Source organism: Schistocerca piceifrons, chromosome 8, assembly GCF_021461385.2.
Source record: "Schistocerca piceifrons isolate TAMUIC-IGC-003096 chromosome 8, iqSchPice1.1, whole genome shotgun sequence".
In the NCBI taxonomy this organism is placed as follows: Eukaryota; Metazoa; Arthropoda; class Insecta; order Orthoptera; family Acrididae; genus Schistocerca; species Schistocerca piceifrons.
The window spans coordinates 407497122-407521468 of record NC_060145.1 but is presented as its reverse complement, the minus strand read 5'-3'; the positions used below and the strand labels follow the sequence as shown (position 1 = coordinate 407521468).

The 24347-nt window shown below is 40.1% G+C and overlaps 1 protein-coding gene across 3 annotated transcripts in view; it reads left to right on the top strand.

Annotated features, from left to right (window-relative positions):
• Positions 1-24347, top strand: part of LOC124712507 (connector enhancer of kinase suppressor of ras 2) — a 119333-nt gene that overhangs the window by 35347 nt on the left and 59639 nt on the right. For 2 of the 3 annotated variants that reach the window (XM_047242814.1, XM_047242812.1), the window contains exons 8-10: positions 5810-6108; positions 17138-17418; positions 18482-18736. In XM_047242814.1, coding sequence (XP_047098770.1) covers positions 5810-6108; positions 17138-17418; positions 18482-18736 — 835 coding nt within the window. The remainder of the gene's footprint in view (positions 1-5809; positions 6109-17137; positions 17419-18481; positions 18737-24347) is intronic. The other variant, XM_047242813.1, reaches the window with a different exon arrangement.

Sequence of the window (24347 nt, the reverse complement as noted above, 5' to 3'; positions counted from 1 at the left end):
ATATTCAGTCATTTCGGAGGAATACTGTCGCCAGTTGCAGAAAATGGTTTTTCTCAACCATGGACATGTAGTTGGGATACTGGCAAATCAAAGTGGATGAGGTTGATAGTGAGAGAACTGCATTCATCACCCCTGAAGGCCTGTATGAGTTTAAGGTAATGCCGTTTGGTTTGTGTGACGTGCCAGCAACTTTTGAACGTGTGATGGATAATTTTCTAAGGCACCTGAAGTGGATGATGTGTCTTTGTTATTTAGATGGCATTATAGTGTTCTCACAGACATTTGATGAACATATAAGAAGACCGAGGGCCGTTCTTAAGGGTCTCCAACAAGGCGGACTGAAACTTAATCCAAGAAAGTGTCTCTTTGGAGCAAAAGAAATCAAAATTCTTGGACACATTGTGTCAAATGGAGGTATGAGGCCAGACCCAGAAAAGGTGAGATCTATAACAGAATTTCTTGTGTCTAAAAGTATTAGAGATGTGAGAAGCTTCCTTGGATTATGTTCTTATTACCATCGTTTTACCAAAGATTTTTGTATCAAAGCCATGCCACTCCAAGGGTTGTTAAAAGCTGATGCTAAATTTATCTGGGGTGGTGCTCATCAAGATTCTTTCAATGTGCTGCGAAAAGCTCTGATGACTGACCCTGTACTTGGTCTGTATGATGAGAGAGCACCTATAGAACTACACACTGATGCCAGCGGGTATGGGATCGGTACTGTTCTGGTACAGATTTCGGATGGAAAAGAGGTGGTTATAGCCTGTGCTTCTGGGACACTTACAATAGCTGAGAGAAACTACTCAACTACAGAAAGAGAATGTCTTGCTGTGATCTGGACCATGTGCAGGTTTCGGCAGTATCTCTATGGAAGGCCATTCACAGTTGTTGCAGACCATCATTCACTTTGTCGGTTGACAGGTCTTAAGGATCCAACAGTACGACTCGCCAGGTGGGCACTACATCTTCAAGAGTGTGACATTACCGTAGTGTACAAAAGTGGAAGAAAACACAAAGATGCCGACTGTCTCTCAAGAAACCCTGTGCAAGACCATCAAGACTTTGATGAAGATAGTGACTGCCTCGCTGTACTCCAGGAACACTCTGCCGAACAGAAGAAGGATGCCAAGATATCTCAAATTATGCTTGCCTTAAATCAATCAGAGGATGTGAAAGGACAATTTAAGGTAGTTAATGGATTATTTTGTGAGAAAAACTTTGATCCTTTTGGAAAGAGGTGGCTACTAGTGATTCCTAAACACATCCGCTTAGGTGTTCTACAGAAATTTCATGACACACCTGAGGCCGGACATTTAGGATTTACTAAGACATACGATAGGATCCGCAAGAGAATTTCCTGGCCTGGTTTCTTTAGGAGTGTCCGTCACTATGTGTCCCACTGTCGAGAGTGCCAGAGGAGAAAGGTGGTTCCTCAGAAACCACCTGGCTGACTCATACCACTTCCACCAGCCAAAATGCCTTTCCACTGTGTTAGGATTGACTTCCTTGGACGATTTCCAATGTCTGCTCGTAGCAGTAGATGGATTATTGTTTGCACTGATTACCTGACATGCTATGCCTTTACAAAAGCCATGAAAACAGCCAAAGTATCCGAGGTAGCCAAATTCATCATGAAAGACATTGTATTAAAACATGGTGCCCCAAGGTCGATATTACGGATCGAGGGAATGTTTTTCAATTGAATCTTGTGACTGAGATAAACCGTCGGTGCAACATTATTCATCGCATGACAGCTGTCTACCATCCGCAAACTAACGGGCTTTCTGAACCCCTTAATAAGACCTTGGCTTACATGCCATTAATGTTCATCAATGTTGAGCAGAGCAACTGGGATGACGTTTGCCTACAATACCGCCAAACAAGACACCACAGGATTTTACGCCATTTTTCCTGCTGCATGGGCGTGATGCGATTACGACGATGGACACTGTGTTTCCATTACATCCTGAAGACATGGACGACAACTACAATGGCCAGGTGTTAACCAGAGCTGAGGAAGCTCAGCAGTTAGCTCGACTCCGCACACTGTAGGTTCAAGAAGACGATCGCCGAAGGTATGACGAGAGCCACCGCCCTGTTGCCTACCAGCCTGGTGACCTCGTCTGGATCTTCACTCCTGTTTGGAAGGTTGGTCTCTCTGAGAAGCTACTTTGGACCTTATAAGGTTGTAAGACAGTTGTCTGATGTTACTAATGAAGTTGAAGATTTTGACCCCGACACAAGACGATGAAAGATCAGAGATATGATCCACATCCTTCGAATGAAGCCCTATAAGGGTCCTGCAATCCAGGGTAAATTCAAAGCTTCAATGACAGGCAACAAGCGGAAATGTGGTGAAGAGTGTAGCGGCAAAAGAAGTTGTAAGATGATCGTCGCCAGGGTGAGAATCAGTCATCGCGAGTCGGAGTATGCAGGACTGATGACTAGTTCCCGGACCAGGACGACGCAACACCGAGATGCTGTTCTCGTAAGGAGGGAACAATGTTGCAGAAGAAACCGAGTAGCATCGTAGTGTAGTGGTTATGATACTAACTGTTGCATGAAGGGTAGTGAGTTCAAAACTCAACTGGACAGTAAAATATTAATTTCTATATTCGGTTTAAGTACATTCTAGAAGTATCCACAAATGTCAAGAACCATTGTAGTGAAATGTTTTGTAGCTGTATGTAGGCCTATACTGTGTGTGTTCTGGCCGGAGGCAGTTCGCTCCGCGCTCTTGTATGTGCAAGTGCTGAATAAATCTTCGTAAAGTGAAGTTAGTGTTTGTCATTCATCTAATTACACCATCTTGTATGTGACAGTATGAAGTATGCTGGGAGAAGCTGAATAATCAATTCATCCTTGGTTAGCTGTTCCTCAATTTCTGATTAAGCATGTGCCCTCTTCCCCACAACAAAATAAAACTTTCAGTTGTTATTTATTAGTTTCCATACTATCATGTCCTGATGTGATTTTCTTAACTTTGTGATCTCATTAGCATTTATTCCCGACCCCCAACAAAGATGATGTGACTTACCATACGAAAGCGCTGGCAGGTCGATAGAAACACGAACAGACACATACATACACACAAAATTCAAGCTTTCGCAACAAACTGTTGCCTCATCAGGAAAGAGGGAAGGAGAGGGAAAGACGAAACGATGTGGGTTTTAAGGGAGAGGGTAAGGAGTCGTTCCAATCCCGGGAGCGGAAAGACTTACCTTAGAGGGAAAAAAGGACGGGTACACACACACACACACACACACACACACACACACACACACACATATCCATCCACACATATACAGACACAAGCAGACATATCTGGTCTTTAAATATGTCTGCTTGTGTCTGTATATGTGTGGATGGATATGTGTGTGTGTGCGCGAGTGTATACCCGTCCTTTTTCCCCCTAAGGTAAGTCTTTCCGCTCCCGGGATTGGAATGACTCCTTACCCTCTCCCTTAAAACCCACATCCTTTCGTCTTTCCCTCTCCTTCCCTCTTTCCTGATGAGGCAACCGTTGGTTGCAAAAGCTAGAATTTTGTGTGTATGTTTGTGTTTGTTTGTGTGTCTATCGACCTGCCAGCGCTTTCGTTCGGTAAGTCACCTCATCTTTGTTTTTATATATATTTTTTCCCACGTGGAATGTTTCCCTCTATTATATATATAATCTTTCATTTAACTATTATCATTTAGTCTTGCTGTGGAAGAAAGAATCTGTGAGCAGATAACGTGTTGATTTGCTATGCTATTATTTATATGTACCGAGCACTGTTTCCATTTGGCAATCGAATATATACCATTTATATGTACCGAGCACTGTTTCCATTTGGCACTCGAATATATACCATACATACTCGAGTAACCCATGCCCTTGAATAATCCGTGCACCCCAATTTTGAGGAAGAGGAAAAAAAAATAATTATTTTTTGCTTTAATTTGTTTTATTTACAAAAAAAAAAGTTTTGTTCCAACATTATGATGTAGTATGTATAATAACTACTGGTTTGAAGCAGTGCTGCTGTACAGGTTGATACATTGTTAAAACGCAACCGATTCAGCGGCGTGCAGCTGGCCAGCCGGCGGGTGGGCGGCCATCAGCGTGCAGCTGGCCGGCTGGCCCATTAGACGGGCGGGCGGGCAGGGAACATTATCACCGCCAGCCGGGACTCAACGCGTACCTACAATAGCTAAAAAAGACATGTGAATTATCTTGCTTAAGAGTTTGTTAATACAGTATGTGCAATAAAATATTTTAGTCAATACCGGTACGTTTTTCTCTCTTACCTCTCTATTCATCACTTTCATCATCATCACTAGCAGGAGAATCATTGTCATCTTCCCATAGAGCGTCGTCCTCTGTTCCATCCAGTGAATTTGTGATTCCACATTTTTTGAAGGATTTTTCCACTGTGGTTGTGGAATGGAGTCCCATGCACTTTTCACCCATTCACAAATCTGGGACAAATCCGGCTATTTGATTTTTCCACTAGGTGTGAACTTACGGTATCATCAACCATCCATTGCGTATATCACTGTTTAAGTGTAGCTTTGAATGGCCGATTTATACACACATCTAGTGGTTGTAGGATGGATGTTAGGCCTCCAGGGATAATGACCAAGTCAGTTTTCGCTTTTTGTAATTTGTCTCGCACTTCCTTAGTTATATGTCTGCGGAAGCTGTCCAGGACCCACATGTTGCATAAATTCAGTAGCGCACCAGGACGACGTTATCAAACTTGTGTCACCCAGTTAATTATAAGTTCATTGTCCATCCACCCTTTCGGATTCGCTCTCACTAATACCGGTATGCCTTTTACTGATATTTTCGGAATAGTTTTCCTTATAAATATCACATAAGGTGGTAGCTTTCATCTATCACCAGTTACACACATCACTGTACATCTTTGTTTCTTACTGCCGCCAGTTCGTATCATGACGCTGGATTCTCCTTTCCTGTTCACTGTGTTGTCGAGCGGCATTTCAAAATAGACTGGCGTTTGATACGCATTACCAATTTGCGATAATATATAGGACTGTTTATGGCGCAGATTTATCACATAACGATGAAAATTCACTATTTTTTCCTCGTAACCGCCTGGAAGCTGCTGAGCGATAGTAGTTTTCCTCTGGAATCCTAAACCGTTTCGGTTGAAAAATCTTGATAGCCAGCCCCGGCTAGCTTTGAAATTGGTAATGCCTAGTTCTTTGGCTAAAGACAGTGCTTTATAAGTTGGCACATTTCACTCGTCACCACGCATCCGTATTGTTTCTTCTCATCTACATAATCGCAGAGCCTTTTCTTGAGGTCCAGTTGCTTCGCTTTTCGGCTGCGAAATGCCTGGCAATTACTATTAGTTTCTTGAAGCTGCGTTTTATTTTTTCGCCAGTCACTAATACAACTCTCACTCACGTTGTACTTTCTTCCTGCTGCATGGTTTCCAATATTCTTGGCTTCTTCAATAATTTTCACTTTTTCTTTAGCAGTGTACGAGTGATAACGAGAACTTGTAGCCATAATTAACAAGTTTGAAGACATTAATACTTCACTCCTAACATGCTACTGATGCATCACAGACTGAGGCCACAACAATGCAATAGTATAATGGGATGTATTATTGGAGGCGGAGCAGTACCAAAAATGTTTAGAATAATCTGTGCACCCCAGTTTTTCGTCCTAAAATTTGGGAAAAACATGCGCGGATTATTCAAGTATATACGGTAATTGTTAGCCTTTATGTAGTTCTGATTTTTCTTTTGTCCTTATTTTCATTTTTAACCAGTCAGTTATTAAATTTGTTTGCAGCTGCTTCGTGGTCTTCCACAAGAAGGACGCGTTCTGCGAGACAAATCAGCAAGTGTTGGCCATGGGTTGTCATCTGGATCATCTCGTCCAGCAACATGCCTTGGTATAGAAGGCCGTAAGTCAGGAACACGGGGGATCCTGGATAAGAGTCACAGTACTCCTGCATATGATCTGACAGACTCAAGAAGTGTTGTCGTGAGGGATGCTGCTATTGTTGACAGTGGACCTCCAGACATCACAGTGATCCAGGCAGTCAACTTACCTCTTGTACAGGCAAATGTTTCTATGGATGTTCAGAAGTAAGCAAGTCCTCATCATGTAACAATGAGCACCACTATTTTAAGATTTGATTGCAATTAGGTAGTAAAACACTCAAACGGTCTAGCTAATGACATGGAACACACACATGAAAGAGGGATAGTAACAACAATAATTAGAAGGTAGCAGTGACAACAGGATGGGTGAGGAGTGTGGGGAGATGTAAACTAGGAAACCAGCGGTTCAGGTTTAAAGCTGAGTAAAGAAAACTATGAGAATAATTGTAAGGTGCATAGAAGGTATATTTTACACTATGGAAGTAGGCAGTGCAGAAGGATGAGATGAAACTATACAAACAAAGTGGAGAGGAATGAAAATTAGGAGTGGCTGAGAATGACACTGAATTTTGTGAGAACAGTGTGTGCGCATATTTCTGAGAACTATATTTTATCTGTCAATAGAAAACTGTACTTTAGTTGGTTGAACAAGAGCATGTCTGGTAGTAGCAACCTTTTTTTGGCAGTACGCTGTTTGCAGCAGTTCAGTCAGTTTTATTCATAGTTGTCTGGAATTTTTCAAAGGTTTGTTGTCCATAGTATCAAAAATTTATCTCACTGAAAACACTACCTATATGAAATTCTTGTGATGTAGTATGAGGATAAACGGAAAGTAAGAGAAGTGATATGCAAAGGACACATGTATTTGCAGCTCACTTTAGCATGCACGCCTTATTCAGGGAATGGATTGAAATTGTAAAAAGTTCTTATTTATATAATTTGAGGGCTTTTTGTTTATTATTCTCGATGATGATGATGATGATGTGAAAGAAAGTAATTTTATTGTAAAACACTTATACAATTTTAAAAAATTTCCTTTCACAAAACTTGAAATACTCTATTAAAGAATTTCCATTTTCTTTTACAACCACACACTTATACATTTAATTTCTTCTTCTAAATGTGTTGTATTCTGCAATGTACATCATCATCTGCAGCATCAGGAAGAGCTTCCAGCCCCTGACCTGGGTCTTCCTCCGTCTTTCACCACTATTCAGTAACCATCCTGTTAAAGTCCTGACCTCGTTTCCCAATTTCTCTTCAACTTCTCTCAGCCAGCTGTCCCCTGGCCTTCTTCTCACAAGGGAATGGTCCAATAAGACATGTCTAAACCTACCTGGAAATTTTTTACACAGGAAGAAGACAACTAAAGAAATGCACTGCCAGAATTTTAGCTGCTAAGACACACTGCAAGTATTTTGTTAAAAATGTTGAAGTTACACATTTTTGCCATGCAAAGGACAGCTTAGAACAGCTGTTTGTACAGCCCTGCCCACCTAGCTCATGACTCAGTGAATCACTCATGCAACACTGCATAGCAGAATTATCTGGAGTTCACAGACGCCAATTTCAGGCACCTAAATCCTGGTTTACAATAGAGCAAATGGAAGCAAACACATAAAAATGAGTATTTGAAGAAAATTTATTATCATTCACTTGTATATGGGTATAATCGTTTATACTGGAGGGAACAGGAGAGAACGTGAGGTAGCGAACATGAATGCTGTGTTATTAGTTTTTAGTTTTTGGAGCTAATATTCAGCATACAGGATACAACTCTATCTTGTTAGAGTCACAATGCCAAACTTTGCTATTCAGTGAGGATTATTTTGCATGGCAAGTACACTGTTCTTGACGGAATATGCAAAATGGTGCAAGGAAGGAAGAATTTAAGTGTCTCAATTTGTATGGAAGTGTGACATGCGTGGAGATCGTGCACTTTACATGAAATTGCATCTCCATCTCTCCTCAGCAGTGGTCCAAAATTCTCCTTGTGTGTCAGCTGCCATTTCTCCCTGGCTTCTCATTATCATTGAGGGGAAATTTATAAACAGGACACTAATTACCAGTGTCAAGCATCATCTCAAGAGGCAACACAGCTAGCATTTCCACTATGTGTAAGGTCTAATGGTCATAATCTTCTTTTCTACAACAAAAATGGTGTAGTGGCAAAGCACATGCTTTGTGATCCAGACAGTGCAGGATCAAATCCCGTTCAGACCACAACTTTTTCACTGTGATTTTTAACTGAGCATTTGCTTCTCACAGATGTTGGAGTGGCCACGAAAGACGTATGGTTTGGATTCCACATTAAACTACAGGTCTCCATTTTCTGATTAGGTAAATGGGGAGGGTTAGGGACACATAAGTAGCTGCAGTGGTGTCCAGTCCAGACCTGCAAGAGGCATACTGGGTGCACCTGTCAGAATTCTCTTTTGAAACTTCCTGGCAGATTAAAACTGTGTGCCGGAGTGAGACTCGAATTCGGGACCTTTGCCTTTTGCGGGCCGGTGCTCTACCATCCGAGCTACCCAAGCACGACTCACGCCCCATCCTCACAGCTTTACTTCCGCCAGTACCTCATCTCCTACCTTCCAAACTTCACAGAAGCTTTCCTGTGATGATGCAGAATTTTCTTTTGCTCATGCTTGTTAGCTTGTTTGCTCCGGGCTTTGGCGTAACTATACAAACGTTTTTTTGAATAACTTCATATTGACAGTTCAGTTCTTGCACATATATTACTGATAAAAGTGGCTAGCAGAGAAAATAAAATCACGGCAATGTTTGATGTCAGAGAAGACGTCCATCAGTGAGGATTTTTAATTTGTTGAAATGAAATGTGTCTTAAGGTACTACATTTTATAACAGTTCCTGTCAGCCATTCCTTATAAAAATGTTTGAATGTTTTACGTTTGACTATCAGTGAAACAGTTCTCTGTTTGTTCTCTATAGTTGTCACAAAAATGCAAAGTGTATTGAATGACAAAAACAAACATTTTTCTCGCTCCGGGCACACTGGACAAAGAAAAAATTGATGCAGTCAGGCACTTTGCAGGAAGCATTAGTTTTATTTAGACAGAACTGGAATGGAGTCTGAAACAGTCCTGGCTGTTGTTCCACATATTGTGCTGCATACCAGGCATATGTGATCAAATTTGTAAATCGTGGTGGAGAAAACTGGTAATGCACAAATGGCTAGAGCTTAGAATACTGATCCAGTGACAAATATGAAATGAGAGGGGTATTGGAAATCATGTTGTCTGATAATTTCCCCAAAAAATGTTTTTATGAGTCACATTAGTAGTTCCAGGCAGAATCCACATTATATCTACAGATTTTTTGTCATCCTCCACAGTAACAGAGGTGGTGCTATGTCCAGACCATGAATCCAACAAAAGCAATGAATTAGTTTCTGCAGCTGGTGGGAATACGTTTTGAACGAAATGTTGAAAAATATTCTTCCCCACTTTTCCAGATTTTGATATGTCGATTACAAGATTTTTGCAACTAAACAGTCCATTCTTTTATTTTTGATCCACATTTGCCTTGCAGTTCTTGAAGACAGATATGTAGCTGCAGAAACAGTAAACCACTCGTACTTATCGCCGGCATTATCGTACATGAATGTGTCAGTGCATTCATTCATTGGGCGGCCGACTCCGTCTTTTATTCACCCCGAAATGGTGAAGTGCATTGTGCCTGCAATTCTTTCACAAAACCTGACAGATCAGCTGTGGGGATAAAAGCAAGTCTCGTCTTTACGTCAGCTATGAATTGCTCTGTACCATTGTCTATCACTGGCAGCTGCTCTACATGTTTATGTGACGTAAACTTGATAATTTTGCTACTTTCTATTCTGTAGATTTCTTGAACCTAGGTAGCCAGGTCGACAAAGCCTGAAACTTAGCAATGTTCATGTCAGATGCAATTCGGAGGGCCTAGTCTCGGGAACGGTGCATAGCCTCTCACGAACAGTTCTAAATCTTCATCAGGTTATCTTCCATTCAGAAGGCTGTTGCACGCAGCGACTGTTATATTGACTTGTAAAGAATAGATTTCAGCTATCAGTCGTCCTTTTGAAATTTTATTGGCAGATCTAGATTTCAACTAGAAACTAGCGATTTGCAATGCACTATCATTTTTCATCAATGTATGTACTGCCTGTTGGTCAGGCTTCACCCAAAGTTCATTTAATACTAAATCTTTCAAATGGCTTTTCATTCATATGGTTTCGGATTTCTGTTTGGCGCATATTTCTTACTGCATGTAATTCGTTCTTACATTTGTACAGTTCATGCTCCGATTTTATGAAGCAAAAACGCCTTTGCACTCTGAATAACTTCAAGCATTTTTTCCCTCTTTCGTTTAACCAATATTTCACACATTTTCTTTGTTGTTGAAAACTATTGCAGAACATGGTTTTTTTTAAGGCTTGGATGGTATTCTTCTTCAGAACTGTTACTGGCACAACTAATGTCATCCGAACCATGATTCATGGAATCGTCACAGTTTTTTCCTATTTCTTCTAACATATCCACAATTTCAAACAAAATATTGATATTCGATTGAATGTCAAGGAAATAAATTAACAAATGACACACATGTACGTCCTTGGGAGAAGTAGGTGATTTCGGCTGGGAACCACATTCTTCATATTTCATAATTGCTAACTTGAGAATGTTAATTGAATTCCACATTACCAGAAAACTGGAAGAATAAAAAGTACTATTAGCAGGCATGCCTTACGAAAGCACAATAAATATTAATTCAGCTTTATCTGCATTCTCAATACTTACCAATACTGCAAAAAGCAACTGATAATTTGTAATAGGTGTTACTTGAGTGGCTAATTCCAGAAAACAGTAACTGTGAACCGTAGTGTCAGAGAAACTATCAACAAAAGATAACCTGAAACATATACATGTCTGTACCATCTGAGCCTTGCTGATTCTATCCATTACTGTAAGGACTTCACCATTTTCCTGATCTCTTAATTGTGCTATCCATTGATGGTAGTCCTACTCTGCTTCTGTAAAATTTCATACATTATAGGATAACTATATTATTCCCTTGATCTTATGTGGAACGTTTTATTCCACACCAAGCTACTGATACTCCTCGAAGATGTTATTGCTTACCACACCATTTTCATCATCATTTCTACCACTTGTTTCACAATACCTGAATCTGTTAACTTTTTACTTCTGTTTCCCCATCAGTGTGGGTCCTGGAGTATTCCTCCTCCTCCTCCTCCTCCTCCTCCTCCTCCTCCTCCTCCTGCACTCACTCTTGCTCACATAAAATTTTGTAACCATATTAATCCAGTCAGTTTTATCCATGCTTATGTTTGCTGTAGCACTTCATTTTGTTTTTTTCTCAGATCCTTAGATCAGCAGCAAAGACCATTATCTTATCATTGTCCTCTCCAACTCTTTGAATCATGAAAACAGGCATGCAGCAAGGTTTCACAGTTCAAGTAAAGTGAAAGAATTCAAAAATTGTTAATTTGTAATTATGTCACGTAAAATATACAGGGTGTTACAAAAAGGTACGGCCAAACTTTCAGGAAACATTCCTCACACACAAAGAAAGAAAATATGTTATGCGGACATGTGTCCGGAAACACTTACTTTCCATGTTAGAGCTCATTTTATTACTTCTCTTCAGATCACATTAATCATGTAATAGAGACACACAGCAACAGAACGTACCAGTGTGACTTCAAATACTTCGTTACAGGAAATGTTCAAAATGTCCTCCGTTAGCGAGGATACATACATCCACCCTCCGTCACATGGGATCCCTGATGCGCTGATGCAGCCCTGGAGAATGGCGTATTGTATCACAGCCGTCCACAATACGAGCACGAAGAGTCTCTACATTTGGTACCGGGGTTGCGTAGACAAGAGCTTTCAAATGCCCCCATAAATGAAAGTCAAGAGGGTTGAGGTCAGGAGACCGTGGAGGCCATGGAATTGGTCCGCCTCTACCAGTCCATTGGTCACTGAATCTGTTGTTGAGAAGCATACGAACACCTCGACTGAAATGTGCAGGAGCTCCATCGTGCATGAACCACATGTTGTGTCGTACTTGTAAGGGCATATGTTCTAGCAGCACAGGTAGAGTATCGCATATGAAATCATGATAACGTGCTCCATTGAGCGCAGGTGGACGAAACGAAAACGAGCTCTAACATGACACATGTCCACATAACATCTTTTCTTTATTTGTGTGTGAGGATTGTTTCCTGAAAGTTTGGTCGTACCTTTTTGTAACACCTTGTATATCTGTTTCTCTGGTAATCTTATGGAGTCACAGTCATTTACTTTTTCATGCAGTTTTTGGAGAAAAAATGTATAGTTAAAGTTTTGCTTTTATTTGTATTAGTTTGTCTTTGTGTAGCTACTGCGCAGGCTTATCAACCATTGTCATTTTTTCACTTTTCACCTTTTCTGCATTGGGTTCAGTCGTTACAAGAGTTGTATCATCAGCATACATTACCCACTTGTAGGGTGTAGACATATGCAGATCATTCATATATATTGAGAAAAGAGTAGACAAAATGGGAGTAATTGACAGGATATTTGATTTATGATTATTTACTGTAACGGCTGGTTACCTGTCCAACAGGTATTGTTTGAGTAATGGTAGTTCATTGTTGTCATCACTACTTTGTTCCAATTTAGATATTAGGATACTATATGATTACAGAGCCAAATGCTTTGCTTAGATGAAGGTGTGTTGCACAGGCAAAAAATTGGTTTCAAAACATCTGAGGATATCTTTCAACTAGATATTTCACAGCTTCAGTGGTGGATAGACTGGACTGAAAGCCACACAGCAAAGAAAGGATAAGTTCATTGTTCCCAAAGTAGCTGCATAGTTGCTCTTTCATGCTGTGTTCAATGACTTTAGATATTATGGGAATAAGGGATGTTGATCTTTAGTTATGAATGTTTTAATCTACCTTCTTATAAAATGGGACAACAGTTGCATCAAATTTTGCCTCTAGTAGGGTTCAGCATTACGCCTTGCAACACTTTTCACACTTTTGCTTCTAGTCAGCTCAGTAACAGAAGTGTAATCTATTTCCTTATTCCATATTTAAAAGATAACATTCTCATTTTGAGTGCTCTAGTCTTTTTTCTGAAATTACAAAAAATATTCTATAAAAGTATAGTTTTTCCAAATGTGAAAAAATGTTCCACATTACAAGATGGTCATGTACCTTGAAAGAGAGTTTAACAGTCTATCTTTTACCTTATTAGGTACTCTGCTGCATACCAATAATCTATATGTGAAATTGAATTAAGTAGAAGTTTCTCAAAAACCAGTTATAAATTACATATGTTTTGAAATAGGAACTCTTGTAAACTAACATAAATTTCAATTTTCAATACTGATAATATTGTTAAGACATTAAAGGACATCAGTTCATTTACAGATATCACATTTTCCATATTAGAAAACCACCTCCTGTTTCAAGATGAAAGATTGTACCAAACCAACAGAGTGTGGCTTAATGTCCTCAGCTTGTTTAACTAGTTTTAAAAATATACAGAATTTTACCCACCATAAAATACTGTAGCTGAAGAATTAACAATTACCTTACTTATAGCTGTAATGTATTATATAGCACTTAAAAATGTAGAACGCAAAATATTTGCAATTGCTGTGCAAAACACAATTTCATGTCCCACAACAATAAAAACAATAGAAAATGCTGTAAAACCACATATGACCATCTCTGTGTGCATTGGTTCTTGAGATTGTAAAATTGGTCACTAGATTGAAACACCCAAACACCATGTGTTCCTAGGTTCACAATCCTCAAAGTGCATACTCTGCCCTACCATGGAAGTTGTTGCCCAAGTCTTAACGCACAGCCTATCATCCTGTCCCTTTTTCTTGTCTGTGTTTTCCAAATTTTTCTTTTTTCACCAGTCCTGCAGAGAATTTCCTTGTGTATCGTGCTACTAGTGTGTGTGGATGTGAGTGCTCAGAGTGCAGTGTCGCCGCATGAGTGTACTTAAATCAACCACCAACTGTATCAGTGTGGGCTGACCATTAGAAGCTGCCTGTAGGAAGCATGCACACGGCGTGGTCTTTCCCACACTGTCTTCTGGTGGCTCGCACATATAGATGTGTGGAGCAGCACTTACTTGTACTCACTATGTTCTTTTAGTTTGTGGTTTACATTGTTATTCAGCGATTTGTGAATATAGCCATATTTGTGTTACTTGGATCAGTTTCATTTATTGCCGACGAGTTTGGAAGGTTTTCCACATGTGCAGTCTTTCAGTGTGGTTACATCAGGTTTAGTCATAATGGACACCATGCTACCATCTCTGAATGAACAGCTCACTTTGCAAGTGGCCACTTTGTCAGCTTCCATTGACAGACAGGGTACCATTCCACCAGTCTATCCACCCACTTTTCCTCTATATGATGATTCAGCTGAGAATTAGGAAGCTTATGAAAAAAGACTCAAGACAGCATTTTTCAGCTTTGTGTCACAGACCTGAATTTGTGCATAGCCCTATTCCTCTCGTTTATTCCACCTAAAGTGTATCAATTACTATGTCATCTTGCCCATTACAAGAACCGGTAGTTCTCACCTTTGATCAGATGTGCAGTTTATTGTCCAACTACCATCATAAATGAATGCTGGTCATAGCAGCACGAGTTGAATTCTACCGATGCCGCATGAAACCAAACCAGTCATATAGGGCTTGGGCAGCCCAACTTCCCAGCCTATGTATAAGTGTCAGTTCGTTACTGATGCCCGTAATGACTCTTATGCAGACTCCATGGTGTGTGATGCAATAATCTGTTTAGCTCTGGACAAAGAAGTGCACCAGAAGGCTTCCCTCTGTGAAACCCTCGTCTTTACAGAATCTTTGCAAATAGCACAATCTCTTGCATTTTCTCGGGCAGTGGGTGCCTAAATTGAAGCATTGGGGGGATGTGGCAGTCTTTTTTTTTTTATCAGTTTACCTATTTTCAGCATCCTTCTAGATCACTGCAAGTCAAACATTTCAGTTCTCTTTCTTTCCGGTTTTCCCACAGTCCATGGTTAACTGCGATGCAAAGCTGTGCCACGCACATGCATTCTCAGATATTTCTTCCTCAGTTTAAGGCTGATATTTGATGCTGGCAGAATTCCCTCAACCTGTGATGGAAATAAAAGAAAGGTCCAAATGTGGGCCAAAAAATTTACCTGCACTAACATGCTTTTTATGTCCTTGCTTCGTTCAGCAAGTTTTGTTATACTTCTAAGGTAGCAGAATTCCTTAACTTCGTCTACTTGTTGGTCCTCAGTTTTGATGTTAAGTTCATCACTAACCTCATTTCTGCTGCTCCTCACAACTCTCTATCTTTCTTCAGTGTACTCACAAATAATAATGTGAATTCAGTAAACTGTTCTTGCCATTCAATATGTCATGTAATTCTTTGTAACTTTACTGATAAAACCATGTCATCAGCAAATCTTATCATAGATATCTTCTCATCCTGAATTTTAGGCCCACATTTGGATGTTTCTTTTATTTCCATCACTGCTTCTTCAATGTATAGCTGGAACACTAGTGGTTAAAGACTACTTCCCTGTCTTGCACCCTTTTTAATCTGATTCCTTCATTCTTGTTACATTCTTATAGTTCCCTCTTGGTTCTCAAACATATTGTGTATTTTCCAGATCCATAAATCCTATGAATGTGTCTTGATTTTTTTAAAGTCTTACTTTCATTATTAATCACAGTGTTAGAATGCCTCTTTGGTGCCCTTATCTTTCTGAAAACCAAACTGACTGTCATTGAACAGACTAATGATTTTCTTTTCAATTTTTTTGTATGTTATTTTACTTCGGTGCATGATAGTTAAGCTGATTGTGTGATAGCTGCTCTTGCAAGATTTGGGGTTGTGTGGTTGGTATTTTTCCTAAAGTCTGGTGGTACGTTTCCATACTTACAGATTCATCGCAATGACTTCAGTAGACATTTGGTTGCCACTTCCTCCAGTGATTTCCAAAATTATTATCTATCGCTTCTGCCTTATTAGATTGGATCCTCCGTGTGTTCCATGTTGACTCTCATTTCATCCTCAGTCACGTCATCAGACAAGTCCTACTCCTTTCCCTCTCACTTCCGCACTTAACAATGGAATTCTCATTGCACTTTATTGTTGGTGCCCTTGCTTTTAATTTTAGAGATGGCTGTTTTCAGTTTTCTATGTGCCAAATCAGTCCTTCCGATGACCATTTCTTCTTTTATTTCTTTACATTTTTTTATGCAGCCATTTTGCCTTGGCATCCTGCATGTCCCATTCTCAAGTGACTGAATTACTGTGAACATTTTTGTAATTTCTTCTTTCATTGATAATCTGAAAATATCCTCTTTTTACCTGAGGTTTCTTTGCTGTTACCTCCCTTGTACCTGTGTTTTTCTGTCCGACTTCTGTGAATGTCCATTTTAGAGATTCCCATTCCTCTTCAATCGAACTATCTACTGTGGTACACAGTCTATAAACTGACATGAGTCCACTTGAAAGTAATTTGTCTACACTACTTTCAGAATTATTTTCATTGTGTATTTATCCATTTTGTGCTGTGCTGCACTGAAATATTTTGTTATAGCCTCAAGTTCAGTGCTAGCACCCTCCAGTACATAAATTTCATTGCTTAATGAAAATGTGCACCTTCTGGTAAGCTTTGTCACATGAAAGTGGTGTGGTATTAGCAGAAATCAGCTTCATGTAAAAGTGACCAGTTGCTGTACTTATTGCCTCAATTATTTTATTTACAGTGGCTGAGGAACTTCACCTCTTAAGTATAAAATTTTTAACTATAACATTTCAGAACTCCCATACATTTTCTGCAGTGTGTGTTAATTATTGTTTCTGTTGCTTATTTGGGATGTCACAGGTATCTGATATTAAAGGAAGGCCTCTTGCCTAATTATGCTCGCTGGTTTCACATACAATATAATATTTGTCAAATTTTCTAAATTTATACCACTTTCTTTTAGGAGTGTCATGACTTATGATAGTTAACTTTGTGTGGACTGTTTGTTTTTGTTACTTGCCTGCATGTGCACTTTGTATTTGGTATTTTGGGTTACTGTCTTCCAAAAGCAAGGTTATAATAAACATCTTTGTAAAATAAGTGTTTTATCCTTACATTTTGGTATATTTTTCTGGATCAGTTGATTAACAAAATTGTTTCTCCCTCCTCTAGCAGATCGGAAATGTCAGAAGTAGGAAACAGCACCATACCTTCATCTTCTGCCGCTGTCACTGTGGAGCATACCACAGCTAATGCAAGAGACATCATTCCTCTTCCTCCAGGTGCTCAGTCTGTACCTTCAAGCAGTAATACCGAAAGAACACAGACACTTCCACTGCAAAATACTCACTCTTCAAATACACCATCTGAACCAGCACCTCCAACAAAGCCCCGTATACCTCTGCCCGTGCTTAGTCCGAGAACACAGAAAAAGAGGAATTTGTTGTTGTCAAGTGAGTAAACCATTTTTAACTTGATATTGTCCAATTTCATAGTTGACTTGTAAGAAGTGAAAACTTTTTGATGATTATATTAATTTAGCTGTAGTGTATATACAACTCCATTTGTTACCTTTGCTCAGCAGCTATTCAGTTTTCCACATCTCTGCATGTTGTTTGTTTGGAAAAATATATTTGCAACCTGGGGCAAAAATTATAGAGGGCCTAGTCAAAAATAAACGTAGCCAGTTTGTCATGTTGGATTCTAAAGTGAGCATGCTAAATTTTACAATAATTAGTCGTTTTAACGTTTTTGCTGTCTTACTTGCTAGCGTAACGCTACTTTTGGAGTGCGTGAGTGGGTTCCTTTTTTCATTAGTGTCTGTATTAAAGGTGCTGCAACAGTAAGCTGCGCATTCATCTGAATGTGTATCTTTTATCTTGTTTACACATGTATGCTATCAATGCTACCACTGTCAAAAACTTGACATCTTGCCTCACCAAATGTCTTGTTCAAATGTTGGCTATAAAATCCTCTCCTTTTTGTCACTTCCCACCTCATTTATCCCCTCACCTACTCCATCCGATATACCCCTCATGCGAGTCTACTTGCCGAACTGCAGGCTCAGCATTGGGTATTCAGATGGCACAATGGGGCTGTACAGGCAGGTGTGTGTGTGTGTGTGTGTGTGTGTGTGTGTGTGTGTGTGTGTGTGTGTGCGCGTGCGTGTGCGTGCGTGGCCGTCCGTCCGTCCATCTGTCCTTCCGTCCATCTGCCTATGCTATTCGGTAAATTCTTACCTTTATTCCTAAATTATTTAGAACAATAAATTATGTTGAATAACTCAGTAGTAGACTTCAGGTCTAGTTTATTATATTTGAGGAGGAGAAAATTATGGATCTGTGATACATAAATTTTGAGTTTACTTGTTGAATTTAAGTTGCCAGAAATTTTGTTAATAGTAATGGTTAGGAGAATGTCACTTGTTTCCCAGTAGGGCTCATTTCTATCAACAAATGGAAATGAAGTCTCATATTGACTCTTAAGATGTTCTTCATTCACTAAAATTGTTACTAGGACGTCGCAACATACCTGCAGCTGAGGCTACTGTGGGTGCTGAAAAATCAGGATGGCTGGTGCGTCGGTGCCGGCAAGGAGGTGCTGGTGCTGCATGGGTGCGGGCTTGGTGTGTGCTCCGAACACCGGTCTTTTACGGCTTCCGTTCACGTGAAGCAGCACATGCGGATATCATGGTGTCATTACCAGGGTTTACTGCAGCACCTGCTACAGAAGTTAAATCGAAGAGCTTTGCTTTCAAGATATACCATACAGGCAAGCATTGCTCTGACTGTTACTCAGGTGTCACATACAAACAATGAATAGTGGCTTTTATACTACACAAGCCACTTTTAAGTTTCTTCAGAAGTAATGAAAAAAATTAATGTAAATTGTTTTATCATTTCTCAAAAGTTTTTCTTTAAAATTTATATACTTTTGCATGCATTTGAACCAGTTCTGTGTTCATTTTTTTTCCTGGCCTATGTTATTACATCAAAAACCTAGTTTTGCAAGAATTCAGCACCACCTGGAGGTAATGAAAAATCACTATCTGTTATATATATATATATATATATATATATATATATATATATATATATATATATATATATAATAGAGGGAAACATTCCACGTGGGAAAAATATATCTAAAAACAAAGATGATGTGACTTACCAAACGAAAGCGCTGGCACGTCGATAGACACACAAACAAACACAAATAGACACACAAAATTCTAGCTTTCACAACCAACGGTTGCTTCGTCAGGAAAGAGGGAAGGAGAGGGAAAGACGAAAGGATGTGGGTTTTAAAGGAGAGGGTAAGGTGTCATTCCAATCCCAGAAGCGGAAAGACTTACCTTAGGGGGAAAAAAGGACGGGTGTACACTCGAGCACGCGCACATATCCATCCACACATATACAGGCACAGGCAGACATATACAGAGGCAAAGAGTTTGGGCAGAGATGTCAGTCGAGGTGGAAGTGCAGAGGCAAAGATGTTGTTGAATGACAGGTGAGGTATGAGTGGCGGCAACTTGAAATTAGCGGAGATTGAGGCCTGGTGGATAGCGGGAAGAGAGGATATATTGAAGAGCAAGTTCCCATCTCCGGAGTTCGGATAGGTTGGTGTTACTGGGAAGTACCCAGATAACCCGGATGGTGTAACACTGTGCCAAGATGTGCTGGCCGTTCACCAAGGCATGTTTGGCCACAGGGTGATCCTCATTACCAACAAACACTGTCTGCCTGTGTCCATTCATGCGAATGGACAGTTTGTTGCTGGTCCTTCTCACATAGAATGCGTCACAGTGTTCTGGGTTTGAGAGGATGAGGAAGTGGCTCTGGTTATTTGCTTCTGTACCAGGTCGGGAGGGTAGTTGCAGGATGCGAAAGCTGTTGTCAGGTTGTTGGTGTAATGGTTCAGGGATTCCGGATTGGAGCAGATTCGTTTGCCACGAAGACCTAGGCTGTAGGGAAGGGACCGTTTGATGTGGTATGGGTGGCAGCTGTCATAATGTAGGTACTGTTGCTTGTTGGTGGGTTTGATGTGGACGGACGTGTGATGCTGGCCATTGGACAGGTGGAGGTCAACATCAAGGAAAGTGGCATGGGATTTGGAGTGGGACCAGGTGAATCTGATGGAACCAAAGGAGTTGAGGTTGGAGAGGAAATTCTGGAGTTCTTCTTCACTGTGAGTCCAGATCATGAAGATGTCATCAATAAATCTGTACCAAACTTTGGGTTGGCAGGCCTGGGTAACCAAGAAGGCTTCCTCTAAGCGACCCATGAATAGGTTGGCGTACGAGGGGGCCATCCTGGTACCCATGGCTGTTCCCTTTAATTGTTGGTATGTCTGGCCTTCAAAAGTGAAGAAGTTGTGGGTCAGGATGAAGCTGGCTAAGGTAATGAGGAAAGAGGTTTTAGGTAGGGTGGCAGGTGATCGGCGTGAAAGGAAGTGCTCCATCGCAGCGTGGCCCTGGACGTGCAGGATATTTGTATATAAGGAAGTGGCATCAATGGTTACAAGGATGGTTTCTGGGGGTAACGGATTGGGTAAGGATTCCAGGCATTCAAGAAAGTGGTTGGTGTCTTTGATGAAGGATGGGAGACTGCATGTAATGGGTTGAAGGTGTTGATCTACGTAGGCAGAGATACGTTCTGTGGGGGCTTGGTAACCAGCTACAATGGGGCAGCCGGGATGATTAGGTTTGTGAAATTTAGGAAGAAGGTAGAAGGTAGGGGTGCGGGGTGTCGGTGGGGTCAGAAGGTTGATGGAGTCAGGTGAAAGGTTTTGTAGGGGCCTAAGGTTCTGAGGATTCCTTGAAGCTCCTCCTGGACATCAGGAATGGGATTACCTTGGCAAACTTTGTATGTGGTGTTGTCTGAAAGCTGACGCAGTCCCTCAGCCACATACTCCCGACGATCAAGTACCACGGTCGTGGAACCCTTGTCCACCGGAAGGATGACGATGGACCGGTCAGCCTTCAGATCACGGATAGCTTGGGCTTCAGCAGAGGTGATGTTGGGAGTAGGATTAAGGTTTTTTATGAAGGATTGAGAGGCAAGGCTGGAAGTCAGAAATTCCTGGAAGGTTCGGAGGGGATGATTTTGAGGAAAAGAGGCGGTGGGTCCCACTGTGACGGAGGACGGAACTGTTCCAGGCAGGGTTCAATTTGGGTAGTGTCGTGGGGAGTTGGATCATTAGGGGTAGGATTAGGATCATTTTTCTTCGTGGCAAAGTGATACTTCCAGCAGAGAGTACGAGTGTAGGACAGTAAATCTTTGACGAGGGCTGTTTGGTTGAATCTGGGAGTGGGGCTGAAGGTGAGGCCTTTGGATAGGACAGAGGTTTCGGATTGGGAGAGAGGTTTGGAGGAAAGGTTAACTACTGAATTAGGGTGTTGTGGTTCCAGATTGTGTGATTGGAATTTTGAGGTGTTGGAGGGAGTGGAGCTGGAAGTGGGAGACTGAGTAGATGGGAGAGACTGGGTTTGTGTGCAACGAGAGGAGGTTGAGGTTTGCTGGAAAGGTTGTGAAGGGTGAGTGAGTTGCCTTTCCGGAGGTGGGAAACCAGGAGATTGGATAGTTATTTAAGGTGGAGGGTGGCATGCTGTTCTAATTTGCGGTTGGCCTGTAGGAGGATGCTCTGAACAGCCGGTGTGGATGTGGGAGAGGAAAGATTGAGGACTTTTATTAAGGATAGGAGTTGACGGGTGTGTTCATTGGCTGAGTTGATGTGTAGGTGAAGGATTAGGTGGGTGAGGGCAATGGATTGTTCAGTTTGGAACTGGTATAGGGACTGATGGAAAGAAGGGTTACAGCCAGAGATGGGAACTTTAAGTGTGAGGCCTTTGGGGGTAACGCCAAATGTCAGACAAGCCTGAGAAAATAAAATATGGGAATGTAATCTGGCTAGGGCAAAGGCATGTTTGCTGCTATCATATAGCTTGGAACAACTGATTTTGGTCAACCATCATAAAATTCAACATTGACTAAATCAGAAACTAGACAAAATTTCCAATCCAAATATAAACAAGCTAGTCTGGAGGCAAGTGATTACCAAAAGTTGATCAAAGCAATTCAAAATATTGTTGTTGAGTTAGGCCTGTATGAAAATTGGTAAAAAATTATCCATTGTATGCCTTTGTGTAAAATTACCATTTTTTCACAACATTGTTTCTTAAAAAATGGCTGTAAAGAAACTGCACAGGCAGCTTATGAGCCACCGGTGTTATAACAAATGATCAATTTTAAAACAATATTAATGTCATGACAGCAGTAATATCACAACAGTAGTAACATCATGTCTCAGTAAACACCATCTAGTGATCAATCTTAAATATGTAAGAGATGACACTCGTATTGCTGTAATTTCTTTTACTGTAATTGGTGTTGTCAACAACCTATATAAACAACATGGACTGCCCAAGATGTTGCCATATTTGAAGCCAGTTAGAAACTTGGCTGCAGTGTTGTACAGCGTTATGATGAGTGATACTTAGCATGGAATCTTAAGGTTTTGTTTGTTATATGCCAATATTTCCTGCTACCAGTGATGATTTATCTGTATTTGTTGTCTGCGCAACACATTTTGGGAAATAATTGCCAATAGGAAGTGCATTTTTCATGCACTGTGGGATGTAAAGTGCAATGTTTGCAATTCGTGAGGTGCTCCATTATTCTGTGACTTTACTATAATGAAAACCGACTTGTTTGTCATACACTATAGATACTGACAATTTGTTTTATAGCTTTACTTACAATTATTATACATTTGACTTGAATGACATTTCGTGGGTTTCATGCTAGGAAGTTATGTCATATGTATTTATTACAGAGATATATTTATATAGGTTGTCGGTATTTGCAGAGGGAGCAAACAGTAGTAGATGTACATAAATGTTTTAAGATGAGCTTTGAAGCATTAATTATCATTGCTTTTGCAGAGAATCTCAGATATCTGGGTCAGAGTTTCTGTTCTAGTGTCAAGTTTTTTGTTTACAGCAGTTCCAGTGGAAGACAGATCTGTCACATTTCATGTAATATTGTGTAAGGATTTTTGTTTCTTGGGACAGAGCAGTTACCAGATCTCTTAATAGGAGAAGAGCATTTATAGATACACTGAGGAGGTTACCTCTTGTTCCAGTCTTGTATTGGTTACCCATCATTGTATTGTATTAGCTCCTTATATTTCAAAGAAATTTTGTGCCGAAAAATAAAGACTAGGTTAATTAGAGTTTATTTACATACACAGGACACATGCCCATTATAGTTGTTACTGTTTAACACCTAATTTTACCTTGGACAAACAGATGTATTGTTGATACATTACAAAATGATAAATGCAGTAGAGGAGTGTACATTAATAATGTGCCTACCAGACTTGCCCTCTGATCTATATACAGAATTTTTATTCATATTTTAAAAGGATAACAATCAATTCTCTGAAATAAAGTAAATTATTATAAATTTTGTTCTGAAGCATGGCATGACTCTAAACTGAAAACTCATTTATATCAATAACTGCTATTTTAGAATCTTGATGCCCTGGAAAAATTTCTGTGGGATCCCATGGCTGTAGTTACTTAAAAACACACATTTTACAAACCCAGTGATGGCTTGGAAGTTTATTAGAGTCAGTACAGGCTTTTCCAGTTATCACAATTGAGTCCCCTTCAAATATCTGTATAAATGTTGATTACAAATTGTGAAGAGATTATATTATCTCAAATCCATTTAAAACACAGAATTTCAAGGCTCTTTGTTATGGAGCATAAAGCTTTCGCTTCATAAGCTTCATAACCTGCTGTCAGGTTGTCTCAAGAGTGCATTCGCTGAATTCTCCATATTTATTTAAACTTTCATGTGTACAACTTGCAGATCATGTGAATTCTGAAGCACAAACTCTGGCTGCAATTAGCATTTCGTCAACTAGTGAAAATGAACATAAATGAGGACAGTGAATTTTTGCCCACATTGTGTATTTCAAATGAGAAGTGTACCTCCCTCCAGAGTGAATGAATAAGTGGAAATATCATTCCTGGCAGAAAACAGCCCTACTACAGTTCATTGATACCCATTACATAGCTCTCAAGTGACTGTATAGTGTTTTGTTCAGCACAGAGGTTACTGGACATTATTCCCACTGAAATGAAGAGATCACAATAACTGTTACTTCAGGTCACTCATGTTGAGGTGGTAATCTTCTTTTGAATATTCATTACACAATTTTCACAGCCTTGCCAGTTTTGATTTGGGAATATCTTGCATGTAAGGCAATAAATGACATTTGTGCGTGACTTATTTGGTAAGAATATCATCTTTGAGATTTTGCTGTGTCTAGGGGGAGCCATGGTGGCTAATTTGATGAATTTATGGTACAGCAT